Genomic DNA, 24,974 nt, shown 5'->3' on the forward strand with positions numbered 1-24,974 from the left:
TCCCATGCTACTGATGCAATTAATAGCAGTGGCTATTCCCTAAGTAAACTTGATTAATAGCAGTTAATGGACTTCTCCTCCAAGAACTTATCCAAACCTTTTTTGAACCCAGCTACACTAACTGCACTAACCACATCCTCTGGCAACAAATTCCAGAGCTTTATTGTGCGTTGAGTGAAAAATAATTTTCTCAGATTAGTCTTAAATGTGCTACTTGCTAACTTCATGGAATGCCCCCTAGTCCTTCTATTATTCGAAAGTGTAAATAACCGAGTCACATCTACTCGTTCAAGACCTCTCATGATCTTAAAGACTTCTATTATATCCCCCCTTAGCCATCTCTTCTCCAAGCTGAACAGCCCTAACCTCTTCAGTCTTTCCTCATAGGGGAGCTGTTCCATTCCCTTTATCATTTTGGTTGCCCTTCTCTGTATTTGCATAGATATAGTTAAATACAAGGAATAGTAAAAACATATAAACAGGCCAGCTTAGCATCTCGGTAGCAAGTTCTGTACAATGCACTGAGACAATAGTATGGCCATGGTAGGGATGGGGAAGAGACAGGGAGAAGGAGGACAGGAGGGAAGGCCCTTGGGAGGGCAGGAGGGAGACCATTCAGGAAGGAGTCATAGGGTCAAGGCAGGAAGGATAGAACCAGAGAAAGGGTAAAGAACAGGAGGGGGTGCACTCAGGAAGGGGCCACGGATGGAGACAAGGTACAGGTTACATCAGAAACTATTCTTTATGTAATATTACTAATTTTAGAATGCATATTATTTATTACATCAGTTTTCCTTATGGCATTTAACTGCATGTAAAAATTAAAATGACGTATGTAAGGGGTCTGCAAAATTTTTGGAGTCTGAAAAGGGGTACACGCCCCACCCAAGGTTGGAAACCTCTGTATTAGAACGGAGAAGACAGGGATAGGTTATCAGATTCTTAGGAAGTCAGCCCCTGCCACACATTTTATCAAGAGCTTTCGCAGCCTTGCTACACAGAAACGAGTTTCAGTTTTCATAAAATATTTAACGTGGGAGGGCCTCCCAGGATCCCCCGCCAATACATCACCATGAGTACATATGTTCAAATCAGCCAGCTAGCACTGCTGCTTAAACTTGCTTTTACCCGCTTCCGCCCACAACATTAACACAGTTGGCTAGACAGACAGATTTTTTTTTTTGGAGGGGGGGGGGGTTGCGAAAGTTGGGGAGCGATAACACGGTAACAGTTTTCGTTAAAAACGTTGGGCTCAAGCGCTTGGGGTGTGGGAGGAAGCGAAGCAAGCGAGCGAGCAGCCTCGTCGCATTTCTTTGCTCCCCAGCAGCCTTTCCCTATTGAAGCTGCAGTGCGGCGCTGCGGCCGAGGGGGGCGCTCGGGAGGAGCGCCCCCCCCCCCCTCCGGTCCTGTGAGGTTTTTTTTTTTTTTTTTAATTATTTCCCTCCATGGTTTCTCCTCTTAGCTCTTGCGAGTAACTTGGCGTTTTTTTGGCCCCGCAGTACTTGCACGTTCAGCAGATAGAAAAGCGAAGCCGTATTCACCTCCCCCCCCCCCTCCGTTAGGGACATCTCGGGCTCCACTTTTTTTGGCTGGAGGAGAACCCACATCGAAACTTTTCCTTTTTTTTTTTTTTATTTGTAAAAGAAAAGGGAGAAAATTTAAACGAGGAGGAAAAAAAATGGACATGAAAAAGAGAATCCACCTGGAGCTGAGGAACAGGACGCCGTCTGATGTAAGAAAATATCTTGGGTATCTGAGTGCGTGTGTATATCTATTACATTATTTCTTTATAATCTTGCTGTCGCCTGGCACTTTTCTGTTAGCGCTAACAACTTGCAGCGCAATCGTTATGAAGAGCACATGGGGCGGGCTCACTCCCCATTACCCTTGGATGGAAATTTTAAACAAAACGGGGAGGGTGAAGCTATTTTGGTCGCTGTATTAGGACTAGTTTCTGCTTCTCGTGGAGGAGAGAAATGTTTTTAAGTTGAGTTGACTGAAGTCAAGCGGCGACCTCCTTTCTAAGGATGCGAACGTGAAAATAAATAAATAGAGAAAAGTGCTGCGGGCGGCCAGGATGTGACTGTGAAGGAGGGAAGGTTGAGGTGAGGGTGGGGGTTGGTGGTGGCGGCGGCGGCTATTTATTTGTTGTAAGTATTTATTTATTTCAGCGCGTTGGAGGAGCCGGAGCTGAGAGGGGAATGAACAGGGGACGTGTGAAACTTCGGCCGCCCTCTGCTCCCCTTCTTACTTGGGTGTTTTTGGAAAGGGGGTGGGTGGGGGGAGAGCTGCAACTACACGGTGCACATATAAAACGCGTGTGTACACACACAGGGGCATTAATTCGGGAGGACGGTATTAAAAGCTGTACTTTAGTTTGTTTTGCTAACCGTGGAAGCCATATTTGTGACTACGCGATCGGGGGCGCGCGGTAAACGGGGCGAGAAAGTGCGTAACCAGCCCCGCAGCGGCAAGGGGACCCACCCAGGAGCTGTGTGCGGCGGCGACGGGGGGGGTATTATTTTGCCTTCGCTTTTTTTGGTTGTTTTCTATAGTGAGGAGGAGGGCGGTGTAAGCGGTGGCGGCGCCCTGTAGTGCCGGGGGTTGGATGCGGCGGCGGCGGCGCCGCTAGCGCTCTTCGGGCTCTGGTCGTGGCCGGGGGCACCTATGATTATTTTTTTCTCCCGCCCGGCATTGCTGCTTTTTTTTTTATTTTTTTCCTTAAATTTTTTTTTGTTTTTGCTTCTCTCCCGGTTGATAGCTGGGTCGAGGTTTTCTGGCAGTTCGTGCTGGAGTCTGGGCGGGAGGCCGCCGGTCGGACCTTTCACCACCGCCCTATAGGCGGGAAAGCCCTAACTGCGCGCCCCCGAGCCCGGAGAGGAGCTGCAGCCACTGCCCTATCTACCCGCCACCACCCCTCCTCCTCCCCCCGTTCCTTCTTCCCTCCCTGACACGGGGAGCGAGGAGCCGCCATGTTACCTCCCCCTCCCCGGCTCCATGTAGGGGAAGCCGCCTGCGTGTCAGTGAGGCGAGACCCGGCCGCGGCGGCGGCGGCGGCACCGACCCTGCACACGCATGGGCCGAGTGTGACTCTGTAAAATACATAATCTCTCCACGTGTAGATAGAGAGAGAGAGAAAGAGAAAAAAACAGCAATGGCTTTAATTCGAATCATCATAATATGGGGGAGTGAATTTTTCCTTCCCTCTCGACCGCCATCATGGACATTCGCCACTCTTATTTGTGGGGGGCGGGGGGAGGTGGTTTATATTTAATTTTCGGGTGGCGATGGTTTGTATGTGAGGGTCTGGTCGTCCTCTGGAACAGGCAGCCGCCGCCACCACCACAAAGTTCATGCGCTCCCCTTCCCTTCGCTACAGGATTTTCGGAAGCCGTTGGCGCTCCCTGCCTCAGGCGTGTCTAGCAGCATAATATTGCAAAAAACTTCTGCAAATAAAACATCTGAAGACGGAACCTCTGACCTCTAAAGCGTGCCCTTTTCATGGTTTCAGGGCTTGCAACCTATCAAAACTGAAAAATCAATTGAAGACAAATACATTTTTTGCGTCCTAGTATATACGTGATCAGGAAGGGGGTGGCGTTAAATGGTGTAATTTTGTGTGTGTGGTTTAATTATATATGTTTTATGCTGACCTACATAGATAAGGAGCAATTGACCCATCTTGTCTGCTCCGTCCTCGTCCTTTTGTTCTTTGCTCCTTTGGCTGGATAAGCGCACAAATTCCCATACGTTAAGTAATCCCAGCTCCCTTCTCCATGTCTTTTACCCAAGCTCTCAACCCTGTGCCCAAGTCTGCCCTCTAACAGGGCAATGCAGTAACCTGTGCATTAAAACTGTGCTGAACGTACAGTTTTTTCTTTTAGCTCCCGATGCAGCATGCTTATGCTTCAGGAGTTTAAAAAAAAAAAGTGTGCAGACTGGAAAATGTGCGTTCAGCCCGTGCTGAACGCACATTTTTAACCTCTATGGTAATGTCACATAGCAGAAGTTCCTCGCTTTTCCTGTGTACTTCACTGGAAGAAGTAACCTGCTAATCAGAGGCGATTGAAGCACAATAAAAACAGATTTCCCAGCCTTGAACTATTGGCAAGTGAGACACAGGCAGCTAGCTGTCTTTGCAAGCATAGCTTGAGGTTTGGGGTAAGCTTTTTTTTTTTTAATTTTTTTTCTTGCTCGCAGTTAGGGTGATTTGATGCCTGTGGATCACTGTCCTGTGCTGGGATGTGCAGCACAGGACAGTATGAGAGCAGACTGTCCAGTGAGCTGTTTGTTTATTTATTTATAACTTTTTTATACCGAAGTTCAATTAACAGTTAATTATCAATCTGGTTTACATTACAACCAAAACATTGACAATAACAATAGTTGTCTTACATAGAACAAGGGAGGAGAGAAGTTGGGCTCAACTTAAACAAATTGGTACATCAGGGAACTTAAACAAATTGGTAAATCATGGAGAGGGAGGGAAGGCCTGAAAGAGGGGGGTATGGAAGGAAGAGGGGTTATTACAATTTTAAAGGGAATCAGGAACAAAAAATAGAGCTGTTCCAGAGAGATGTGCAAGGCTTATGTCCCAACACACCTTATCGATGACCTGGAGCCTTTCACCTCTCTGTTGCTTGATAGCTGGTGTGCAACACCTCTGTCCTCCCTGCCCCTCCAAGAGTTGGGGCAGAGCTTGTTGTCACATCCCTGGAAACTGATGCTCTCAGACCACTTCTGACACAAGCACTGGAACCTTTACTCCACCTTTGATCAGGAATAAGATGTCCAGCGCTTGGGAAAATAGGAGTCATGTAGGCACACCTATCCTCATTGGGAGGAAATAGCTATATAATTTCCTTGCAAGGGCGCTAACTAAAATGCACAGTGTTGTGTACACAATTTTTGAGCGGAAAACTCCTTGCTGTGTTGGCAGTAAAGCTTATGCTCAAAACCTGGGTGCACAATTGAAGTGCCAAATGCACCTTATAGCATTGATTCTGTATATCTGTCCCAAATATATTTAAATTCTATTACTGTGCTATCCACCACCACCTCCCTGGTTAGGATATTTCAAGCCCTGTCCTTTTTTTTTTTTTGGCTCTTACAAGTCCCATACTTAATCCAACATCTAGGCCCCCCCTCCCCCATATTTTACCACCAAGTTTTGAAGTAATATGCACAGCCACCAAAATAGGGAGGCTGTAGTCCAAAACATGTCGCGCTCTACTCATTGTTAGGCTTGTAACCCTGGCTGCTTTGTGCCATTTACTCCAGGTTTATTGGAAATTTAGTGCCACTGTATTTCCAGGCTACCTTATGGGCTTTCCTCTTTGGCCCTAAGTTCTGTATGACAGCAAACAGTTAAAATATCTCCCTCATTTCTCCTGGTTGTTATCCCCACTTCCACCACTCTAATTTGTGTCTATCTTAAGCATGTTCAAATTCTGTCTCTAGTTTTGGTTTCCGCTACCTCTGGGCTGATGCAATGAGAGATGCTTGGTAGAGCGTACAGGTTTTACAGGTTGTAGTCTATGTATACAGGTTAGCACCCCTCCCGATGTAAAGACATCGGCTATTACTACCCCCCTCCCCTAATGCAGAGAGGTGTGCTAGCTTAACTCATGTTTTCTTACCATTGGAAACGTTTTACTCAACCTCTTGACTTGGAATTAAGTTTCCAGGGCTAGTTTAGTCTAGGAGCAGAAGCTTGAGTTCCGGTGCAGGATTCTGTATCTTGGAATTTATGTGCAGAAAATGGGCTTTGTGCATACAATATGATCTCTGTGCTAAAAACATTTTGTATACATAAATCATGATTTGGGCATATAAACCATGTTTTCAGCAATGTGCATAAATCATGTTTTTTATGTGTACTAAGCATTTCTTATGTACAGTTTTAGGTGTGGTGTTTATTTTTTCTTAACTCTTGATGCATTAGCATGCCATTAACATACTGCTTCGGGAATTTTTTTTTTTTTTTTTTTAGCATGTGGGTTAAACTGTGCTGAATTTTAGTGCAGAGTTTTAATGCTCAGCTTATTACATTTACTTTTTTGCAAGTAGACTGTTGCAGGCATCCACCACCCTCGTAGTAATGAATGATTTTCCCATGTTTCGTCTAAACTTTCATCTTCACAATTTCATGGTAACCCTTGTCCACTAATTTCTTTTTCAATGGAAATTTCACCTTCCTGTTTTTTCATGGTTGGCCTATGGCCTAGTATTGGCAGTGCACTTTGCCATGTAGGAGACTTGGTTTGTTAGCGTGCTGAAAGCAAGTGGATGATAGCTGTGGAAGCACCACTCACAGAATACCTGATTTTATTTTTGAGGGGGAGGGGGACATTCCAGCAATAACTCACTAGGTACACTTGTGGGTACAATTCAGGGTGCATAACTGAAAGTTTGGGCTTCATATCCAGGACTATTGCTGTGATAGAAAGGTGGAAAGGTACGGTGGGAGTCTAATTGGGTAGGGGGGCTTTTCCCTCATCAGAAATGGCAGTAAGTGATGGTGGGTAAGTACTGACTGGGCTGGCAATTTAGTTAAATAAACTGGTGGAAGAGGGCCAAGAATATTCATTTTCTTCAGTAAAATGAATATGTAATCTATGGAGGGGCGAGTGATCTAATGGCCAGAATGTTAGACTTGTAGTCATGGAATGTGAGTTTGACTCTTCTGCCATTGATTGTAGTCACTTTCTGTGTTTTGGGATCCCATTGAAAACAAGACATTTTTCTTGACTTAGTTTCCTGGCCAGCAAATTAAGAAATAAACATGCTAGATGGTACTTTACTAGTTTTCCTTTTATAAATAGTGTATTTTAAGTATGATTATTGAAAAATGTATTTTCTCTGTTTCTTAGACTTGCTGAAAGGCCAGTTGTAGAACATGAGGGGTTTGTATTATCAGGCATCCTACCAAGAGGAGGGGAAGAAATGTGAAATTTTATATGTTTGACTTTAAACATACTTTTAAAATGGTATTTTCCCTCCAACACTGCTTTGTATCATCAGTACAACAGTTTGTGTTAGGAGAACTGTTATATTGAAGATTATTTAATTCATTGTTCTTGCATTTTTTTTTTTGTATTTTTAATAAAATGAAATGTACAGTTTTGCCTTGATTAGATTGTAAGCTCTGTTGAGCCTGAATGGTGCTATAGAAGGGATAAGTAGTAGTACGGTAGTTCTCAGAGAACAAGCAGGAATGTGAGAGTCTGTGAACTTCATATCCAGGACTATTGCTGCGATAGAAAATGGGGAGTCTAATTGGGCAGGGGGGCTCTTCCCTCATCAGAAATGGCAGTAAATGATGGTGGGAGGAGGGAATGGCACATGGAAAACATGTCTGATCGACTTTTGATGTCTTGAGACTGCATCAAGAATCTCTGCTATGGTGCTTGCAGACTCTTCTGGCTGTGGGTTTCAGACCTCTGAGCTGAGGTCCAGGAAAGACTCACTGACATGCCGTGTAATGGAGAGAATATCTTTGGAAATAGGGTGAAGGAAGTGGTGGTACAGATCATTGAACCTTTTACGATGCTTCAGCAATTCTCTACAGCCACTCCAGACCTGCCCTCCTCTGTCAGGAGGCACCTGAGTATGTGGAAGAAGAGATGTAATCCTGTGCCTCCTAGATATCGTGCACAACAGGCTCCTGGTGCCCATCAGGCAACAGAGAGCAGTTAAGTCATGTCTAGCACCCTAGCCAAAACTTGGGCTGGGGTTTTGACTGGATCACAGATAGCATAGCCAGAGGACTTTTCTGTCAGGGTCTGTGGTATAATAAAATAAGGATACAGATAACATCTGTTAGGTGTACTTACAGACCCTGCTTGGGGGAAGACTCTGCATCAGGGCTTGCTTCAGAAGAAGCTCTTCTGCTTCCTAGAGACCACCATGGTCAAGCCCATTCCAACACAGGAAACAGAATGGGGTTTTTACTCCCAAGTACTGTCTGATTCCAGAGAAAACGGGTACTCCATCCTATTCTAGACCTAAGAGCCTTGATGTTTCTGAAGAGAAAAGTTCAAGATAGGGTCCTTGGGCACTTTAATTCCCTTTGCAAAAAGGGGACTGGCTATACTCTTATCTCAAGGATGAGACAGTCAGGATATGGCAAGGCTGGATGATGAGAGAACCAGTAGGAACCAGGAACAAGCAGGAACTGAGAGAAACAACACACACTGCAGATGCAGGAGATCCGTTGCTGACACAAAGTTCCAATACACAGCTGGGTTTTATATTGTGGAGGCAGACCCAGAAGCTCTGAGGTAACTGTCTGAGCCAGGGGCACCATGTGTGAAAGGCTTTGGCAAGGCATCGCTCTTAACAGTGAGAGCTCCATTTCGCAATCTGTAACATGGCCCCAATCGATGTGGGGCTGATGTAGCCTGAACCACGATAGGTCCAAGATGACTGCATTGACCGCTTTAGGGAACACAAAAACTGATTTGCTGTCCATGCAGATAATCTGTTTGCATGATGAGTGGTATTGTGGCTCTTGTAACATGTCCATGCAAAGGTTCTCTGAATATGGATGAGATTGAGGGCAGAGTATCCAAAGGGACTATCAGTATCCAGTAGTGATAGAACAAGGCCTCATGGATAAAACTGCCGCCAGTGCTGGTATTCAAGAAGGGCAAGAGTATCAAGAAAGATGTACCAGTACAAAAAGATGTGGAGAGGTGCAGGAATGACCTAGAGTGGCCTCTCTCTCATCAGACCTAGGTCCTGGAGTTTCCTGACTTAACCGGGCAGCGACTTGCAAAGTGCCCAGATGAGGTACAATGTAGGCACAGGTTGACATTTTGGCACTTCTGCTTTTCCTCTGCAGACAGCTTGTGGCAGTCGACCTGCATGGTCTCTACTGGTGCAAGTAGACCAGCTCAGGTATGCTGGAGGCCACTATTCGCTGGAAATTCGGGGTGAGGCAGATGGGGCGACGAGCCCCTCTACTGGAACCTCAGGTCCAGACAGATGGCTAGACTGATTAAGCCCTACAACTGGCAGGCAGATTCCTGGCAGCCAGCTTGACTTTAATGCGCTCCGAGAGCCTTTGCCTGAAGACTGCAATCAGGTTGTCACTGCCCCAATGAACTTCAGAGGCCAGGGCGTGGAAGTGCACTGAGTACTATAACATGGACTGAGAACTTTGTCCGATCTGCAGGAGTTCGGACACAAGGGAAGCTGAGCAACCAGGCTCATCAAAGAACTGCGGAATTCTTGCAAGAATTTATCAGAGTCCCCTTCGAGCAGATCATCTATTTCCCAAAGGGGTGAGGCCCAGAGAAGGGCAGAGCCATCCATCAAGGATAGAATATGACTGACTTGATCTGTTAGGAACAAAGGTGCCTGTAATTCGAACTGCATCCGACATTGATTTATGAAGCCTGACACATTAAGAAATGTAATGTAGCGAACCAACCCTATTGGATCCCTGCACACCACCCACATTTATAAACTGTCATCATTTGTTAGTTGTCTCTTCGGCTTTTCAAGCAGTACTTGCTACTACTCTTGGCTTCATGCTGGCGTCAGCTTTCACCTCTGCATCGTGCTTGCTGTTGGCCTATGACAGCGAACACTTGGATTCAGCACTGTCCTCGCTGTCAGTACACACTTGAGTCCAGTTCTTATCTCTCTGAACTCTGTTTCAGAGAGAGACGAAATCCAAATTGTAGAGGCATGGTGCCAAATATCCAAGGACCTCCGTCTTAGTTGGTTGATCGATTAATTAATTTAAAAGTTCTTCTGTACCATACATTCAAAGCTCTGAGCAGCAGGCCAGATAAATCAGTGCCTAATGTACAATCTCTGTTTCATAGATCTCCAAATCATGGAGTCTGGATATGGTTTCCGTTTTTCTCCTGGCTACCTTTCCTTCCACGCTTCTCAAATCTTGATCTGCATTTGTCTCGCCCGATTCTGCTTCGCCAAGAAGTGCAATCCCTCTGCCAAAAAACAGAGCTAGTATTGTAATGGCGGGGTGCCTGGCCTTGGAGCAGTATGATGGCGTCTAAGGGCAAGTTAGTGCATTCCGGGTAGGAAGGTTGGAATTATATGGTTCCTATAGCTTTAAGAGGTTAGAACACCTCTGAGATTAGCATGCTCTGGTTCTAGCTGATTCCATTATGGGACTTGTGCACTGTAGAAGCATGGAACCTAAAGGCTAACAGGTCTACAAGGTATTATAGACCCTCTTATCAACAAAAGGCATGGTCCTGCTTAACTAGCTACATGCGAGGCTTTCGTTTGAGCCTGGACCTGTGGTATACCTTCTCTGTTCCCTTCAACCCCAATAAGTCTTACTGACTCACAACTTGGTTTTAAACACCTTTTTATTGCATCATTCTAGGCAGCTTTCCAGGAACTTCAAAATCACCAGTCTTCCCAAAACATAAATCATACTGGTCACCTTTTATAAGATTCTCTCACATAACTTTTCCTTTAACCCCTTTTAGTTGACACCATAGCACTAGCTTCCATTTTACCAGCAGTGTCATATGTATATTTAAATACTCTGCTACTATTTGTTATAATGCACAACCTTAGCCCTGATTAATCTCTGCACCAGCCATTAGACTTGCAATCAAAGACCTTCCTTAGCTACTAGGCTCTTGGCCTCGTAGTACAAATCATACAATTTGTTAACCTAGAATTTAAAGTGCTTTTGGAATGGAATCACTACATCTACCCAGCCCAGCCTAGGCTTACTTAACAAATAGCTTTTGCAGGAACACAGTTGCATTTTACACAGAAAAACTTATCTTTAACAACCACTTTAGGTTTAAGTCCTCAGTACTGCTGCGTTTTACACAGCCAAACTCAGCTTCAATTAACACACACTTGGTTTAATTTTTTTAGCCCTCACAATAAGTGTTGCTTTTTTCTATCTACTAGAATCCCCCTTATTATTTCCCAATTCTCAGAGGCACACAGTACATTGAGCTCCCTTCTACTACTTGTGCCTAATACTGACCTTATCTTTAAGGGGTTCAATGGCATATTACATTTCCTTTATTTCTGAAAGACTAGCCTCTCACAGAACTTGTGCAAGTATTTCAACTCTATAGCCTGCTTCAGTATAGATATAGTTTAGTCACTTAATTCAAACATAACAGTTCAACAGTTGAAAAGTTAATCTGGCTCAGGCTTCTCATCTCTAAGACTTGCTGCATGACAGACAGACAGGCTATGCTGTGCTGTACTCCTCTCTTCCCCCATGTTGTTTCTTTGCTGCCTTTTTAGGGAACTTAGCAGCCTATAGCTGCAAAGGGCTGGCTTCTCTCTGATCAGCTTTTCACTGGTGATACCATCCTCTAGTCTGATCCTAGGACATGTAGTTCCTTAGGAGTGGCTATCTTAACTTCAGCTTAATCTGCTCCTGAATAAATTCTGCCTCAGAGCTTTAAATTCTCTTTTGCGCAGAGACTCATATAGAAATCATCATAGTATCTATATCCCAGCATGGACTGGGTATTTACTCAATAAGGTGAATTACTGCTAAGGTAACAAATTATTGGATTCATACACTATATAATTATTCACTAAAGGACAAAACGAACCCAAGCTGCACATTTTACTTTCAGAAATTAACGCCTGCCCAAAGGCTGGCGTTTAATTTCGGCCGGCACGGGGAAGTATACAGAAAAGCCGAAAAAACTGCTTTTCTGTACACCCTCCAACTTAATATCATAGCGATATTAAGTCGGAGGCCCCAAAAGTGTAAAAAAAAAAAAAGTAAAAATTAAAAAAAAAAATAAAAATTAAAATCCGCCCGCGGGTCAGAAGACGGACGCTCAATTATGCCAGCGTCCGTTTTCCGAACCTGTGGCTGTCAGCGGGTTTGAGAACCGCCGCCAGCAAAATTGAGCGTCTGCTGTCAAACCCACTGACAGCCGCTGCTCCTTTTACCGTGGGCCCTAATTTGCATAGGCCACCCTCCTGAATCGCACGCCCAGGAGAGTGGCCTGTGCATGCACTTGCCCGCTCTCCTGCGCATTTTTCTGTATCTGCCTGAGTGTGAGTTGCCAGCGTTCTGGTCTCAAGTTCGTCTGTTTTTTTTTAGTCCCAGCTTCTCGATCTTGTGGTCAAATCTTCTTTAGTCTTGTTCTTCAGTCCTTGTGGTTAGTCTTTTGTTCTTCAGTGTGCCTTGCCTCTTGTGTCCCTCCTTGTCTCCCTACCCTGCCTCTCCATCCTGCCTTCCCTTGGATAGAGACCTGGAGTTGACCTTGACTTGTTTCCTGGACTTCACTTTATTGCCGCCTGCCACTGACCACTGCCTGACTATTGGAGTTCTGTTGAACACCACTTGCCCTTACCTAAGTCTGCACGTCTGACAACACCCACTGATCTCCTTGTCAGCTTAGGCCCCCACCTAAGACCTGCTGACTCCGGTACCTAAGGGCTTAACCTAAGGGGAACGTGGCTGGTACAGGCAAAGCTCCAGTTGAACCTCTGCTTCCTCCTGTCTTTGCCAGCCGACAGTGGGGACCTGCAGGGCTCCACTCTGAAGGTTGTACCAACTCCACCTCTGTCCAAGGGTCCACACCCATAACAGTTAACATGTGTTATGTGGCAGTCCTGTCCCAGAGGTCTACAGACAATTCCTTTGACTTCATGGCTTTGATTTTGCTCTGACATGGACTGTCAACTGTGGGACCTTTTTATAGACAGGTGTGTACCTTTCCAAATCATTTGAAGATGGACTCCAATCAAGTTGGAGAAATATCTCAAGGATGATCAATGGAAACAGGATGCACATGAGCTCAACTTTGAGTGTCACAGCAAAGGGTCTAAAACCTTATGTAAGTGTGAGATTTGTTTTTCTCTTTAATTTGCACAAATTTCTACAAATCTGATTTCGCTTTGCCATTATGGGGTATTGTGTTTAGATTGAGGAGGGGAAAATGCATAGTATTCAATTTAGAATAAGACTAGAATGTAACAATGTGGAAAAAGTGAAGGGCTCTAAATACTTTCTGAATGCATTGTGTATGTGGGGACCATGTTGGATTGCACTCTGATACAAGTTCAGACACACGAGTATATAGACGTTCACTGGTGTTACGTGTGGGAGGGGAGGAGCTATACTTGGATTTTTGCTCATGTAAAAACAATATTGGACCATGTTATCTTTGTCTTTATAGATATGTGGTCTAGTTCCAGTATGTGGTGTCTATTACAGTGCGAGATGCTGGTAAATGAGTACATCCAAGAGATGGGCTTGGTAATTGTGGCTTTTGATAGGTTATTTTATGTACTTTTCTTTATATAGTATAAAATATGGTGCTTTCATATAGCAAACGTAAGATTACCAAAATAAAGCTATGGCAAATAGACAAAGCATGGGAAGTGTTACTACACAGAAAATTTGAGGGAAAACAATTCATGACTTAATGACAGCTGAGAGATGCACCTAGTCTAGTTTCTTTGGAAACCTTTGATCTGTAAAATCTTTATTTTTTTTAATTTGAATGAAAAATGCATTGACTAAAATCATGTAAGTCTTAATACAAAAATTATGCATTATCACGGAAACTATTTACCAAGCTATAATGTTGAAACAAAACTATAGCTTTTCACAGATAACCTCTCTACGGAAATGACCTGGAATATCATACGCTGGCTGCAGCACATGGCTCAACCCGCGATTGGACTGTGCGTTTGGGATGCGCGTCCATATTTCCCAATGCAAAACGGGGGTTAGCGCATCCAAAACACATGTAGGTAATAGTGCTCATCACATGCAAATGCATTGGGATGAGGCTACTATTCCCCCCCCCCCCTCCCCCGATGCAAAATTAAAATGTGCGCCAGACGTGCACATTTTTACTTGTCAAAACTAACGCCTGCCTCGAATAGCCATTAATTTTGGATGAGTTCAAAAAGTGTACAGAAAAGCAGAAAATACTGCTTTACTGTACTTCCTCCGACTTAATATCGTGGCGATATTAAGTGGAAGAAACAAAAATTAGAATTGTCCCTAAAAATAAAAACAAAAGTGCCTGCGGTCAAGTTAGGAAAAGGGATGCTCTAAAATTGAGCGTCCATTTACCTAATCGACTTGACAGCTATCTCTCCCAGGTGCCCGCTGCCGAGGAGGCACTAGGGGTGCGAGTTTCCCCTAGCGCCTCCTTTTTTTACCGCGGCAGCCCATTTACATTTTGCATTGGGCGCCCCAGAGAGGTGGATTGGTGCGCGTTAAGGGAGTGGGCACCCAATTACGTGTGCCTGTTTAATGTGCCAATACAGCATTGGCATGCTATTGTTTTCATTAAATACTTATTTGATTTCCCTACCACGCCACCCTAGTTTTGTAGAACTATAGAGTAACAGACGCACATTGATTTAGGGACCAGGGAGATAAATTGCTTAGGCTATATAAAGCTTATAATGAGCTAATTGACTTAATTTCTGTAGCATTCCTCTTAATAGTTTCCAAGGTTTATAGATCATAATGAAGAGGGATTAGTGATGAAGCCAGTTTTGAAAATTAAGTGTATTCCTTTCCTCGTTAGGAACTGGGACTGCAATAAAGCATTGGCTCTAGTGATCTGGGAAAAGGAGAGAGTTACTCCTGCCCAAGACAGTATATTTAATGCTTGTAGGACATTTAGTTGCTTTTTTTGGATTTGGCAGTTAAGTAGCAGAAACACTTGATGGATAGTACTATAACCAGTTAGTTGTAAACATGTGATTTTTATTGAATGAAAACAAAGTAGAAGAGCTTAGGAGTTAAGGTCTTTCTCTTCCAGCATCACTTGATTTGTCGGACAACATAGATCGTCAACTTGTGGAGCCTCTTCAGACTAAACCACTCGCTGCTAATCTCTAGCCAAAAGAGATCAGCTGTGTTTTGTAAAATAGCCCCTCTCCTCTTGAGTCCATTGATTTAATTCCCAGTTTTCATCTGCTCACTGTTTTACCCAAAAATAATTGGGTGTGATAGACTAGATTGGAATTTCAATTCATTTTAATCAACTGAATTTCAGAAAAATAGGTTTTAGTAGTTTCTTTGAGTGTATGTGATGGGGAGAAAATGTTAATCTGTTAACTTTGGAAACATTTTCAGATTTTTGTGCTAATTAAACTCCTTTAAAGATTTATAATTTCTTAAACACATTTTGTATCCCTTTAGAACCTAAGTCCAAAGTTTTCATGTATTTTGTTTTGGGGCTTCTGAAGAACTGCGATTTAAAAATACTGCCCTGTGTATACAGAGTATTAAAAAAATCATAAATAAAATCCCTTAAAATGTAATTGCTAAAAGGCTGACACATTCTCAGGTGGTAGTACTGTGACAGTGAAGCCTTCTGTTTGACAGGGCTGGCAGGATTTAGGCACAGTTTAAGCATAGGGAGGAGGGGGAGGTGGCTGCTGCTGCCGCCGCCATTGTCATAGCTTAAGCTGACAATAGAAAGGCATTGAGAAATTGTCTTGGAAGAGATTTCTTTCTAGGCTTCAGGAGAACAGAAGTTAACCATGCCACCTGGGCATGCTGGGTGGGAATGGGCTTAAATGATAAAAGTAATTTTTACATTTCTAGATCGCCTTTCCAACTTTATCTCAAGGTGGTTTACAACATTTTGTTAATGAAAATAAGTGATTTGCTCTTTGAAATGTTACCTTGGTGTCAACATAGAAAGCAGCATTTAGACATGTACATATTTAATACCAATGCAGTGTTGCAAAAATAAAAATGGACATTAAATAATAAAAACAAAACAAAACCCTACAACTCTTACATTCTCTCTTGAAGATTTTGTGTGAGTGTGGAATAGACACCCCACAGCAGTTGATAAGTAAATGGAACGAAGACTTAGAAACATTGTTTAATGAAGTTGACTGGAGAGGTGTTTGGTTTACTGCACTATGGGGCCGATATAATAAGGTGCACCCAGCCTAGCGCACGGGTTTATGCACGGTTGGACATGCATTTTGGACGTACTAAACTAGCACCCGATGCAATAAAGAAATTAGCGTGTCTGAAACACGTGCCCAAACAAATGCATAGCCAATAGTGCCCATCACATGTAAATTCCATGTAGATGAGGCTATTAGCTATTACCCCCAATGCAGAAAACTGCTGGCAAATTTAACTCCAGAGGAGGCGTAAAGTCATTCCGCGTCAGGCTTGTGGAAAAAAAAAAAAACTGTCCTCAGTGGTTCCTCTGACTTAGTATTATTGTGAAACTTAAATTTACTGCTTGCGGTGTTGAAAAATAAATATGTATTGGTTTAATTTAAAAAATAAATTCTTCTGGATGCACAGTTTAGACGCCCATAGCAAGCGGCACTTAGCTATGGGCATGTTCAGCTATCTCAGCAAAATCAGCCAGAAGAAGCGGGATAAAAATGGATGCTCATATTGAGTGCCTGCTGTAGTTGTGGATATTAGGGATGCACAAGCCTCCCCTAGCACGTCCTTTTTTACGCAGCCCCTCATTTATATATTGCATTTGGTACCCAGGAGATGTGCCTGTGTGTATGATAGGAAAATGGGCACTTAATACGAGCGCCCGTTTTCAATGTGCATCTTATTGAATCGGCCCCTGTGTGTGCTAAAAAAGTGGAACTGATGATTGTTACTGCACTTCCCCCCCCCCCCCCCCCCCCCCCCCCCCGTCACGCTGAGAATCCTTGCCAGAAGTTCCCACGGTGAGAGCGGGGACATTAGAGATTTAAACGCCACCTCTGCTGCACTTCCGTGCCTCTGCAATAGGCTTGCTTGTGCTGGTGCTTCACTGTCTTGAGTCTCTCCGTATCTGCCTCGACACCTGCTTGGACTTTGGATCTGATTTGTCTGCTGCCTGCCTCAACCTCTACCTGGTCTTGGATTTGGTTTGTCTAGCGTCTGCCTCATATCCTTGCTGAATCATAGATTGGACTGGGTACAGAGTTCCTTCGCTACTGTACAATCTCTGTTCAATCTCCAGCTTGAGGTACGACTGTTACAATTTATGTGGATCCAATGGAATAAAGTAACAGTGGGCAATAGAACTAAGGATATGCAGACTTTTGAACAGGACTCTTATTTCCTTTATTGTTATGGATTTTTGATTTTGCTATTCTGTGATGCATAATAGTTTAATATGAAACAAATTAAAAATAAGACGTTTTGTCTGATCACTCGTATTTTCTTAAAATGTAATGTGCAATTTAATGACCACTTTGTTCAAAATATGTATGACAACAGTATCTTTATGCTGAAAATTTGAATAAAGTTTTATAACTATTATCTGGCACATTATCAGATATAAATACAGTGGACCCTTGACTTACGAACTCAGTTCGTTCCAGAGGGCTGGTTGTAACTCAAGTTGATTGTAAGTCAAGACTGTTTTTTCCATAAGAAATAATGTAAATACCCATGATGCGTTCCGAATCTCCCAAAGCACCCCTTATCTAACATTTTCATAATAAAAAAGCATTGTATAATGTGCATAATTACCAGAAACACCTATAATTTTCTTAGTGTACTCACTAAAAAGTTATAAAATGTGCCTAGCCTACCAGAAACAATTTCATACTGTACTCACCATTCAAGTTGACATCTTTGGCTTGCAGGAGGGAAGGAGGGGGAGGATTTCCCCCTCCCAGCATTCTCATTCCTCCCCTCCTGATACCTTGCTGTAGCCAGCTGAGTGCTACACTCCCTTTCTGCTGCTGCACAGAAGCTTCCTTGGTCACCAGTGATGCTGTTGCTTGCTGCAATGCTGTGCCGGGTCTGCCTATGTGCTCTATGAACATTTGCAGCTCTGGGTGTGCCTGAGATGGACAGGCCTCATCATCATCAGCAGCAGCCAATCACTGCAACAGCAGAGCAGAAGTCCCACCCACCAAGCCCAAAAAACCGCAATTGACAGGAAAAGAACGCCCCATTAGAAGCAACCGCACGCATGAGCCTTGGCCGGCATTCAGGTTGTAACTCAAAACTAAAATTTTGGTTGTAACCCAAGTTGTTCGTATGTCAAGAGAACAGATTGGTGCCATCAATGCATCAGCCTTCGGTGCTGAATACTCAACTAGTCCTCAAATTACCAAATTTGCATTCAGGGAGGATGGGAGGTGTGGAGGGAGACAAGCTCCAGTTACCTCTTATTGTAAAGGTTATTTCTCCATCAAGGTTCATGAGCAAGGTCTTCATCTGGAAACACTGGATCCCATCTGCTTGGTAGTGTCTTTCTTTAATCTCTAACCTAATGTTGAAGTACCGGACATTTGAGTAAGCCAAGAGATTATCATTCCTCGTTTTTTCTTTAGTTCTTTAATCTCTAACAAATATTACCGATGATCTGCAAGAGGAGCCCGTCTTGGTTTTTGAAGAGGATGTTCCACCACCATCTGGCCAGAGGACATGGCAGCCCTTAGACCAAAGTGGCAGAGTTAGTGGTCTTTCTTTGCATCCCAGGTGGCTAAGGACAAGGAAGGTCCTACAACCTCTCCTTTCCAGGATATCGGATTTTCTCCCTCATGGAGTTCTCCTCCTGACCCGGAACACAAGGGTTATTTCATCAGAACCCCTGTGAGGGCTTTTTTGTCCTCTTCATTCTTGCAGCAGAGTCCAGCCAGTCAGATGATGTTCCTCAGGAGTACTTCAGTTTAAGTCAACCAAGGACTCCACCTTAGTCACCTACATCATCATTTGCGTCCTGGATTAGTGTTGTTCCTTAGGATCAGAGAGGATTGATCAGAATTTCTTCTGACCTACTACCTGAGCCTCTGGAACACTCGTCTCTGCCTGAGGACATCTCCTATTCCAGATTCCTGGATAATTTCGGTAACAATGACCCTCGTTGATTCTAGTCCTAGATATCTAGTTGATATCTAGTCCTAGATATCTCAGCGGCTTTCGACACGGTAAACCATGCCATTCTTCTAAACCGTCTATCTGACATTGGAATCGCTGGACTCGCCCTCAGATGGTTCAACTCTTTCCTCAAAAATAGAAGCTACAAGGTTAGAGTCAACAACAGAGAATCACCAAGTTATAAAGCAACGCTAGGCGTTCCACAAGGCTCTTCTCTATCCCCGACCCTCTTCAATATCTACTGACTGCCCCTCTGCCATCTGCTCACAAACCTAAAATTAACACATTACCTCTATGCAGATGATGTTCAGATATTGATCCCTATAAAAGATTCTCTGACAAAAACGCTTGACTACTGGGAAAATTGCCTGAAGTCCATAAAAAGCCTCCTCTAGCCTGAACCTGGTTCTAAACGCATCCAAAACGGAAATCCTTATCTCCCCTGAACACTCGACCAACACTGACATTACAGCTCTGGACCCACAGATTTCTCAAACTAGAGATTTAGGAATTATACTAGACAATCATCTGAATCTAAAGAAATCAATTAATAATATCACCAAGGACTGTTTCTATAAGCTTCAAGTTCTAAAAAGAATCAAACCCCTTTTCCACTTTCAGGACTTTAGAAACCATCCTTCAATCCACGTTATTCTCGAAAACAGACTACTGCAATGCCTTACTCCTGGGGCTCCCCATTTCAGCCACAAAACCTATACAAATGCTCCAGAACGCAGCAGCCAGAATCCTAACCAATACCAACCGCCGTGCTCACATTACCCCCATCCTTCAAAACCTACATTGGCTGCCAATAAAATATAGAATTCTATATAAAGCTCTCACTATAATCCACAAATCTATCCACAAACAGCTCACACTAGACCTTCAGACCCCTCTCAAACACCGCTCGTCCGAAAGACCCATCAGAGAAGCTTATAAAGGAACCCTTCAAGTCCCACCTACAAAATACACCCGTCTAAAAACCACCAAAGAATGTTCCTTCTCCACAGCAGGCCCTGTCCTATGGAACAGACTACCGACTGACCTAAGACTGGAACCTTGCCTTCATACCTTTCGAAGAAAACTGAAGACGTGGCTTTTCCTCCAAGCCTTCCCCTAGTCAAAATGACACTTCGGACTCAGCCCATGGAATGAGATAATTACTAACCTCATAACCCGTTTTACATTATTTGTTGCTATTTCTGCTCTACCTTTCTTCCTGGCTACTTTAGCCCCCAAGTTCAATGCCCTTGTTTTATGTAACTTTGCTTGTTTCAGCCTTCTTGTTTGGTTACACTTGTTATTCCCCTAAGTTCCATGTAAACCGGCCTGATGTGAATTCCATTCGTGAAGTCCGGTATAGAAATATATATTAAATAAATAAATAAATAGATGCCCTAGAGGAGCCAGTAGCAATTTCAATACATTCTATACTGCAAGAATTACAGACATGAATGTGGAAAATCCAATCTCCTGTGCTCCAGTAGTCAGAAAATTAGATCTAAAGTATAGAATCTTTGTTTTTGAGCCAGCGGGCAGGATTTTCTTCTGTTGAAGCAGTCATCTCTTCTCCCAGCCTGTTGAAAATTAGCTGGTTTGATTTGGGAAAGGGGAATAGTGCAAAAAACCTAGAGTTTGACTGTTCTCCTTGCAGAGAAGATCCCCTGCTTCTAGATGACACTATAGCTGGGATGTCCCAATCAACATTCGGCAGATTGAAATCTCCTAGTAACAGGTGGGGGGCTTCACTGCTATTTTTAAAAAGTTTCCCAGCTTTTTGGACGCTAGTGGAGTATTTTACAGATCACGGAGGGACTTTCTTGAAGATAAGTTATTTTAAAAGTTTATTTGGCACATATGAGATCACAACTTATTATCCTAGATTTATCGCTGTGTTGAAAGCAAACAGTTACACTGAGACAGAGTGCATGTAGGTCCCATTGTGAATTTGAGTATGGATTATTGAAAAGACAGTCTGGAACCTTTTAAATCACGTGTGAAAATGCGTTAAAAAATATGAGGTGGTAGCATTATAAATTAATCTGTAAAGAGGAAATGGAACATCTATTTATATTGGTTTAATATACAGACCTCTATCATAGACAAAAGAAATGGATAGAGATTTAATGGGGGATATTCACAAAATTATTATGAAAGGAGAGGTGCTGTTACTAGGAGATTTCCATCTGCTGAATGTTGATTGGGACATCCCAGCTATAGTGTCATCTAGAAGTAGGGGATCTTCTCTGCAAGGAGAACAGTCCTGTCAACTGGTAACACAATCTACATTGGAGGGGGCGATACTGGACCAGGTGCTTACTAATGGAGACAGTATCTCTGTAGTGGATGATAATCTGGGATCCAGTGATCACTAGATGGTGTGGTGCCAAGGGCACAAGTTGAAGGTTCATTCAAAGGTGAGGGTTCTAGACTTCAGGAAAACTAACTTTCTTAAAATGGGGGAGTACCTCAGAGTCGTTAGGTAGCTGGGAAAATCTAGGGGAAGAAGAGCAGTGAGCAAAAATAAAAGGAGATAATATAAGGGCAACTAACCTTAGGAAAGGAAAGAGAAAAAAAGCTGCTATGGTTTTCTAAGAACACAAAGATGAGAGCAGGTTTAACCGGCATGGTTAAAAGGGGAGGTGAAAGAAGCTATTTTAGCCAAAAGATCTTTATTCAAAAATTGGAAGAAGGATTCAAAAGAAGAAAATAGGATAAAGCATAAATATTGGCAAGTTAAATGTAAGACATTGATAAGACAGGCTAAGAGAGAATGTGAAAAGAAGTTGGCTGTAGAGGCAAAAACTCACAGTAAAAACTTTTTTAAATATATCCGAAGCAGAAAACCTGTGAGGGAGTCAGTTGGACCGTTAGATGATCGAGGGGTTAAAGGGGCACTTAGAGAAGATAAGGCCATCGCGGAAAGATTAAATGATTTCTTTGCTTCGGTGTTTACTGAAGAGGATGTTGGGGAGGTACCCGTAATGGAGAAGGTTTTCATGGGTAATGATTCAGATGGACTGAATCAAATCACGGTGAACCTAGAAGATGTGGTAGGCCTGATTGACAAACTGAAGAGTAGTAAATCACCTGGACCGGATGGTATACTCCCCAGAGTTCTGAAGGAACTAAAAAATGAAATTTCAGACCTATTAGTAAAAATTTGTAACTTATCATTAAAATCATCCATTGTACCTGAAGACTGGAGGATAGCAAATGTAACCCCAATATTTAAAAAAGGGCTCCAGGGGCGATCCGGGAAACTACAGACCGGTTAGCCTGACTTCAGTGCCAGGAAAAATAGTGGAAAGTGTTCTAAACATCAAAATCACAGAAAATATAGAAAGACATGGTTTAATGGAACAAAGTCAGCATGGCTTTAGCCAGGGCAAGTCTTGCCTCACAAATCTGCTTCACTTTTTTGAAGGAGTTAATAAACATGTGGATAAAGGTGAACCGGTAGATATAGTATACTTGGATTTTCAGAAGGCGTTTGACAAAGTTCCTCATGAGAGGCTTCTAGGAAAAGTAAAAAGTAATGGGATAGGTGGCGATGTCCTTTCATGGATTGCAAACTGGCTAAAAGACAGGAAAAAGAGAGTAGGATTAAATGGACAATTTTCTCAGTGGAAGGGAGTGGGCAGTAGAGTGCCTCAGGGATCTGTACTGGGAGCCTTACTTTTCAATATATTTATAAATGATCTGGAAAGAAATACGACAAGTGAGGTAATCAAATTTGCAGATGATACAAAATTGTTCAGAGTAGTTAAATCACAAGCAGATTGTGATAAATTGCAGGAAGACCTTGTGAGACTGGAAAATTGGGCATCCAAATGGCAGATGAAATTTAATGTGGATAAGTGCAAGGTGATGCATATAGGGTAAAATAACCCATGCTATAATTACACAATGTTGGGTTCCATATTAGGTGCTACAACCCAAGAAAGAGATCTAGGTGTCATAGTGGATAACACATTGAAATCGTCGGTTCAGTGTGCTGCGGCAGTCAAAAAAGCAAACAGAATGTTGGGAATGGTGAATAAAACGGAAACTGTCATAATGCCTCTATCGCTCCATGGTGAGACCGCACTTTGAATACTGTGTACAGTTCTGGTCGCCGCATCTCAAAAAAGATATAATTGCGATGGAGAAGGTACAGAGAAGGGCTACCAAAATGATAAGGGGAATGGAACAGCTCCCCTATGAGGAAAGACTAAAGAGGTTAGGACTTTTCAGCTTGGAGAAGAGACGACTGAGGGGGGGATATGATAGAGGTGTTTAAAATCATGAGAGGTCTAGAACGGGTAGATGTGAATCGGTTATTTACTCTTTCGGATAGTAGAAAGACAAGGGGGCACTCCATGAAGTTAGCATGGGGCACATTTAAAACTAATCGGAGAAAGTTCTTTTTTACTCAACGCACAATTAAACTTTGGAATTTGTTGCCAGAGGATGTGGTTAGTGCAGTTAGTATAGCTGTGTATAAAAAAGGATTGGATAAGTTCTTGGAGGAGAAGTCCATTACCTGCTATTAAGTTCACTTAGAGAATAGCCACTGCCATTAGCAATGGTAGCATGGAATAGACTTAGTTTTTGGCTACTTGCCAGGTTCTTATGGCCTGGATTGGCCACTGTTGGAAACAGGATGCTGGGCTTGATGGACCCTTGGTCTGACCCAGTATGGCATTTTCTTATGTTCTTAGGTGAGTATCTGGGAAAATAATTGAGAATGCAAATACGGTAAAACAGGAGAACTAGACTTTTTAAAGATATTAGTGATAGAAGTAAATGCAAAAGTAGCATTGTGAGACTGAGCTGAAGGAGAAAAATGTTATTTATATGCCACTTATGCAATAAGATTTGCTCAAAAAGTAGCATCTTTAACTGTTTCCTAAAGGATTTAATATGCTGCACGGATCACATTTCATCCGGTAAACTGTTCCAAAATTCAAGAGCAGCCCCAAACAATCATGTCAACAGATGGTACCTCCAGTAGGAAATTTAGGGAAGAACACAAAATTCTTGCAGGACAATAGGGCTTCATCATGGCTGTAATCAATGGAATGGCGGAACGATTAAGTAAACTATGAACCAGTCAAGCAATCTTAAAATTAATCCTGAATTGGAAAGGGAGCCATTGAAGATCGGTTAGGATCAAGGAAATAGAGAGGCCAGATATTAAACAGGCAGCAGCATTCTGTAACAATTGAATGTAGAGGTTGATGAGGAAAAAGCTAAATTGCTTAACAAATATTTGTTTGATATTCATTGGGAAGGGCCTGGAGCCAGGACCACATGAAAGGAACACAAGATTGTGAGGTAAACTCCAATTGATTTTTGGAACAGTGTGTTTGTGAGGGGCTAATTAAACTTAATAGATGGGGTGCTGAATGGGATACACAGAAGGTCCTGTCAGCTCTGCTGGCTGACCTTTTCAATGCTTCTTTAAAGTCGAGAGTAGTTCTGGAGGACTGGAGATAGGCAGATGTGGTTCCTGTTCATAAAAGTGGAAGTGAGAGGACTTGGAACTACAGGCCGGTTAATCTGACTTCTGTGGTGAGCAAATGAATGGAATCACTGCTAAAATACGGGATAGTGTAGCTTTTGGAATCCAGTGGCTTGCAAGATCTCAGGCAGCCAGCATGTTTTACCAGAGGTAAATCTTGTGAAGATGAATCTGATTAATTTATTTGATTGGATGATTAGACAAAGAGAAAGTGCTAGATATAGTGTACTTGTATTTCAGTATGACCTTTCACATGGTTCTGCTTAGGAGACGTAAATAAACTGAATACCTTTGATATGGGACTTAAGGGTGACTGACTGAGTTAGAAACTGCCTGAGTGGGAGATAACAAAAGGTGTAGTAAATTGTTTTTTTTCTGAGGAGGGGGTTCAGTGTGCCTCAGAGATTGGTCCTTGCACCAGATACTTTCAACATTTTTGTGAGTGACATATGATTATTGGGAAAGGTTTGTCTCTTTACCAGTGATACCGAAATCTGTAATAGACAAAGGGTGGAAAACATGAAGAGGGATCTAGTGAAGCTCAAAGAATGATCTAGAGTCTGGCAGCTAAGATTTAATGCTAAACAATAGAGAGTAATGCATTTAGTTTGCAAAAACCAAGGGAGAGGTACACTATTGGAGGTG

The 24,974-nt window shown here is 42.9% G+C and overlaps 1 protein-coding gene across 1 annotated transcript in view; it reads left to right on the plus strand.

Annotated features, from left to right (window-relative positions):
* The first annotated feature begins 1,427 nt into the window (after positions 1-1,427).
* The window catches only part of ANP32B (acidic nuclear phosphoprotein 32 family member B), a 146,385-nt gene continuing 122,838 nt past the window's right edge, over positions 1,428-24,974 (plus strand). Inside the window, exon 1 of the mRNA XM_029612091.1 lies at positions 1,428-1,732. Within this exon, the coding sequence (XP_029467951.1) occupies positions 1,679-1,732 (54 nt within the window). The 5' untranslated portion in view covers positions 1,428-1,678. The remainder of the gene's footprint in view (positions 1,733-24,974) is intronic.

This window comes from Rhinatrema bivittatum, chromosome 1 (genome assembly GCF_901001135.1).
Source record: "Rhinatrema bivittatum chromosome 1, aRhiBiv1.1, whole genome shotgun sequence".
NCBI classification, from domain to species: Eukaryota; Metazoa; Chordata; class Amphibia; order Gymnophiona; family Rhinatrematidae; genus Rhinatrema; species Rhinatrema bivittatum.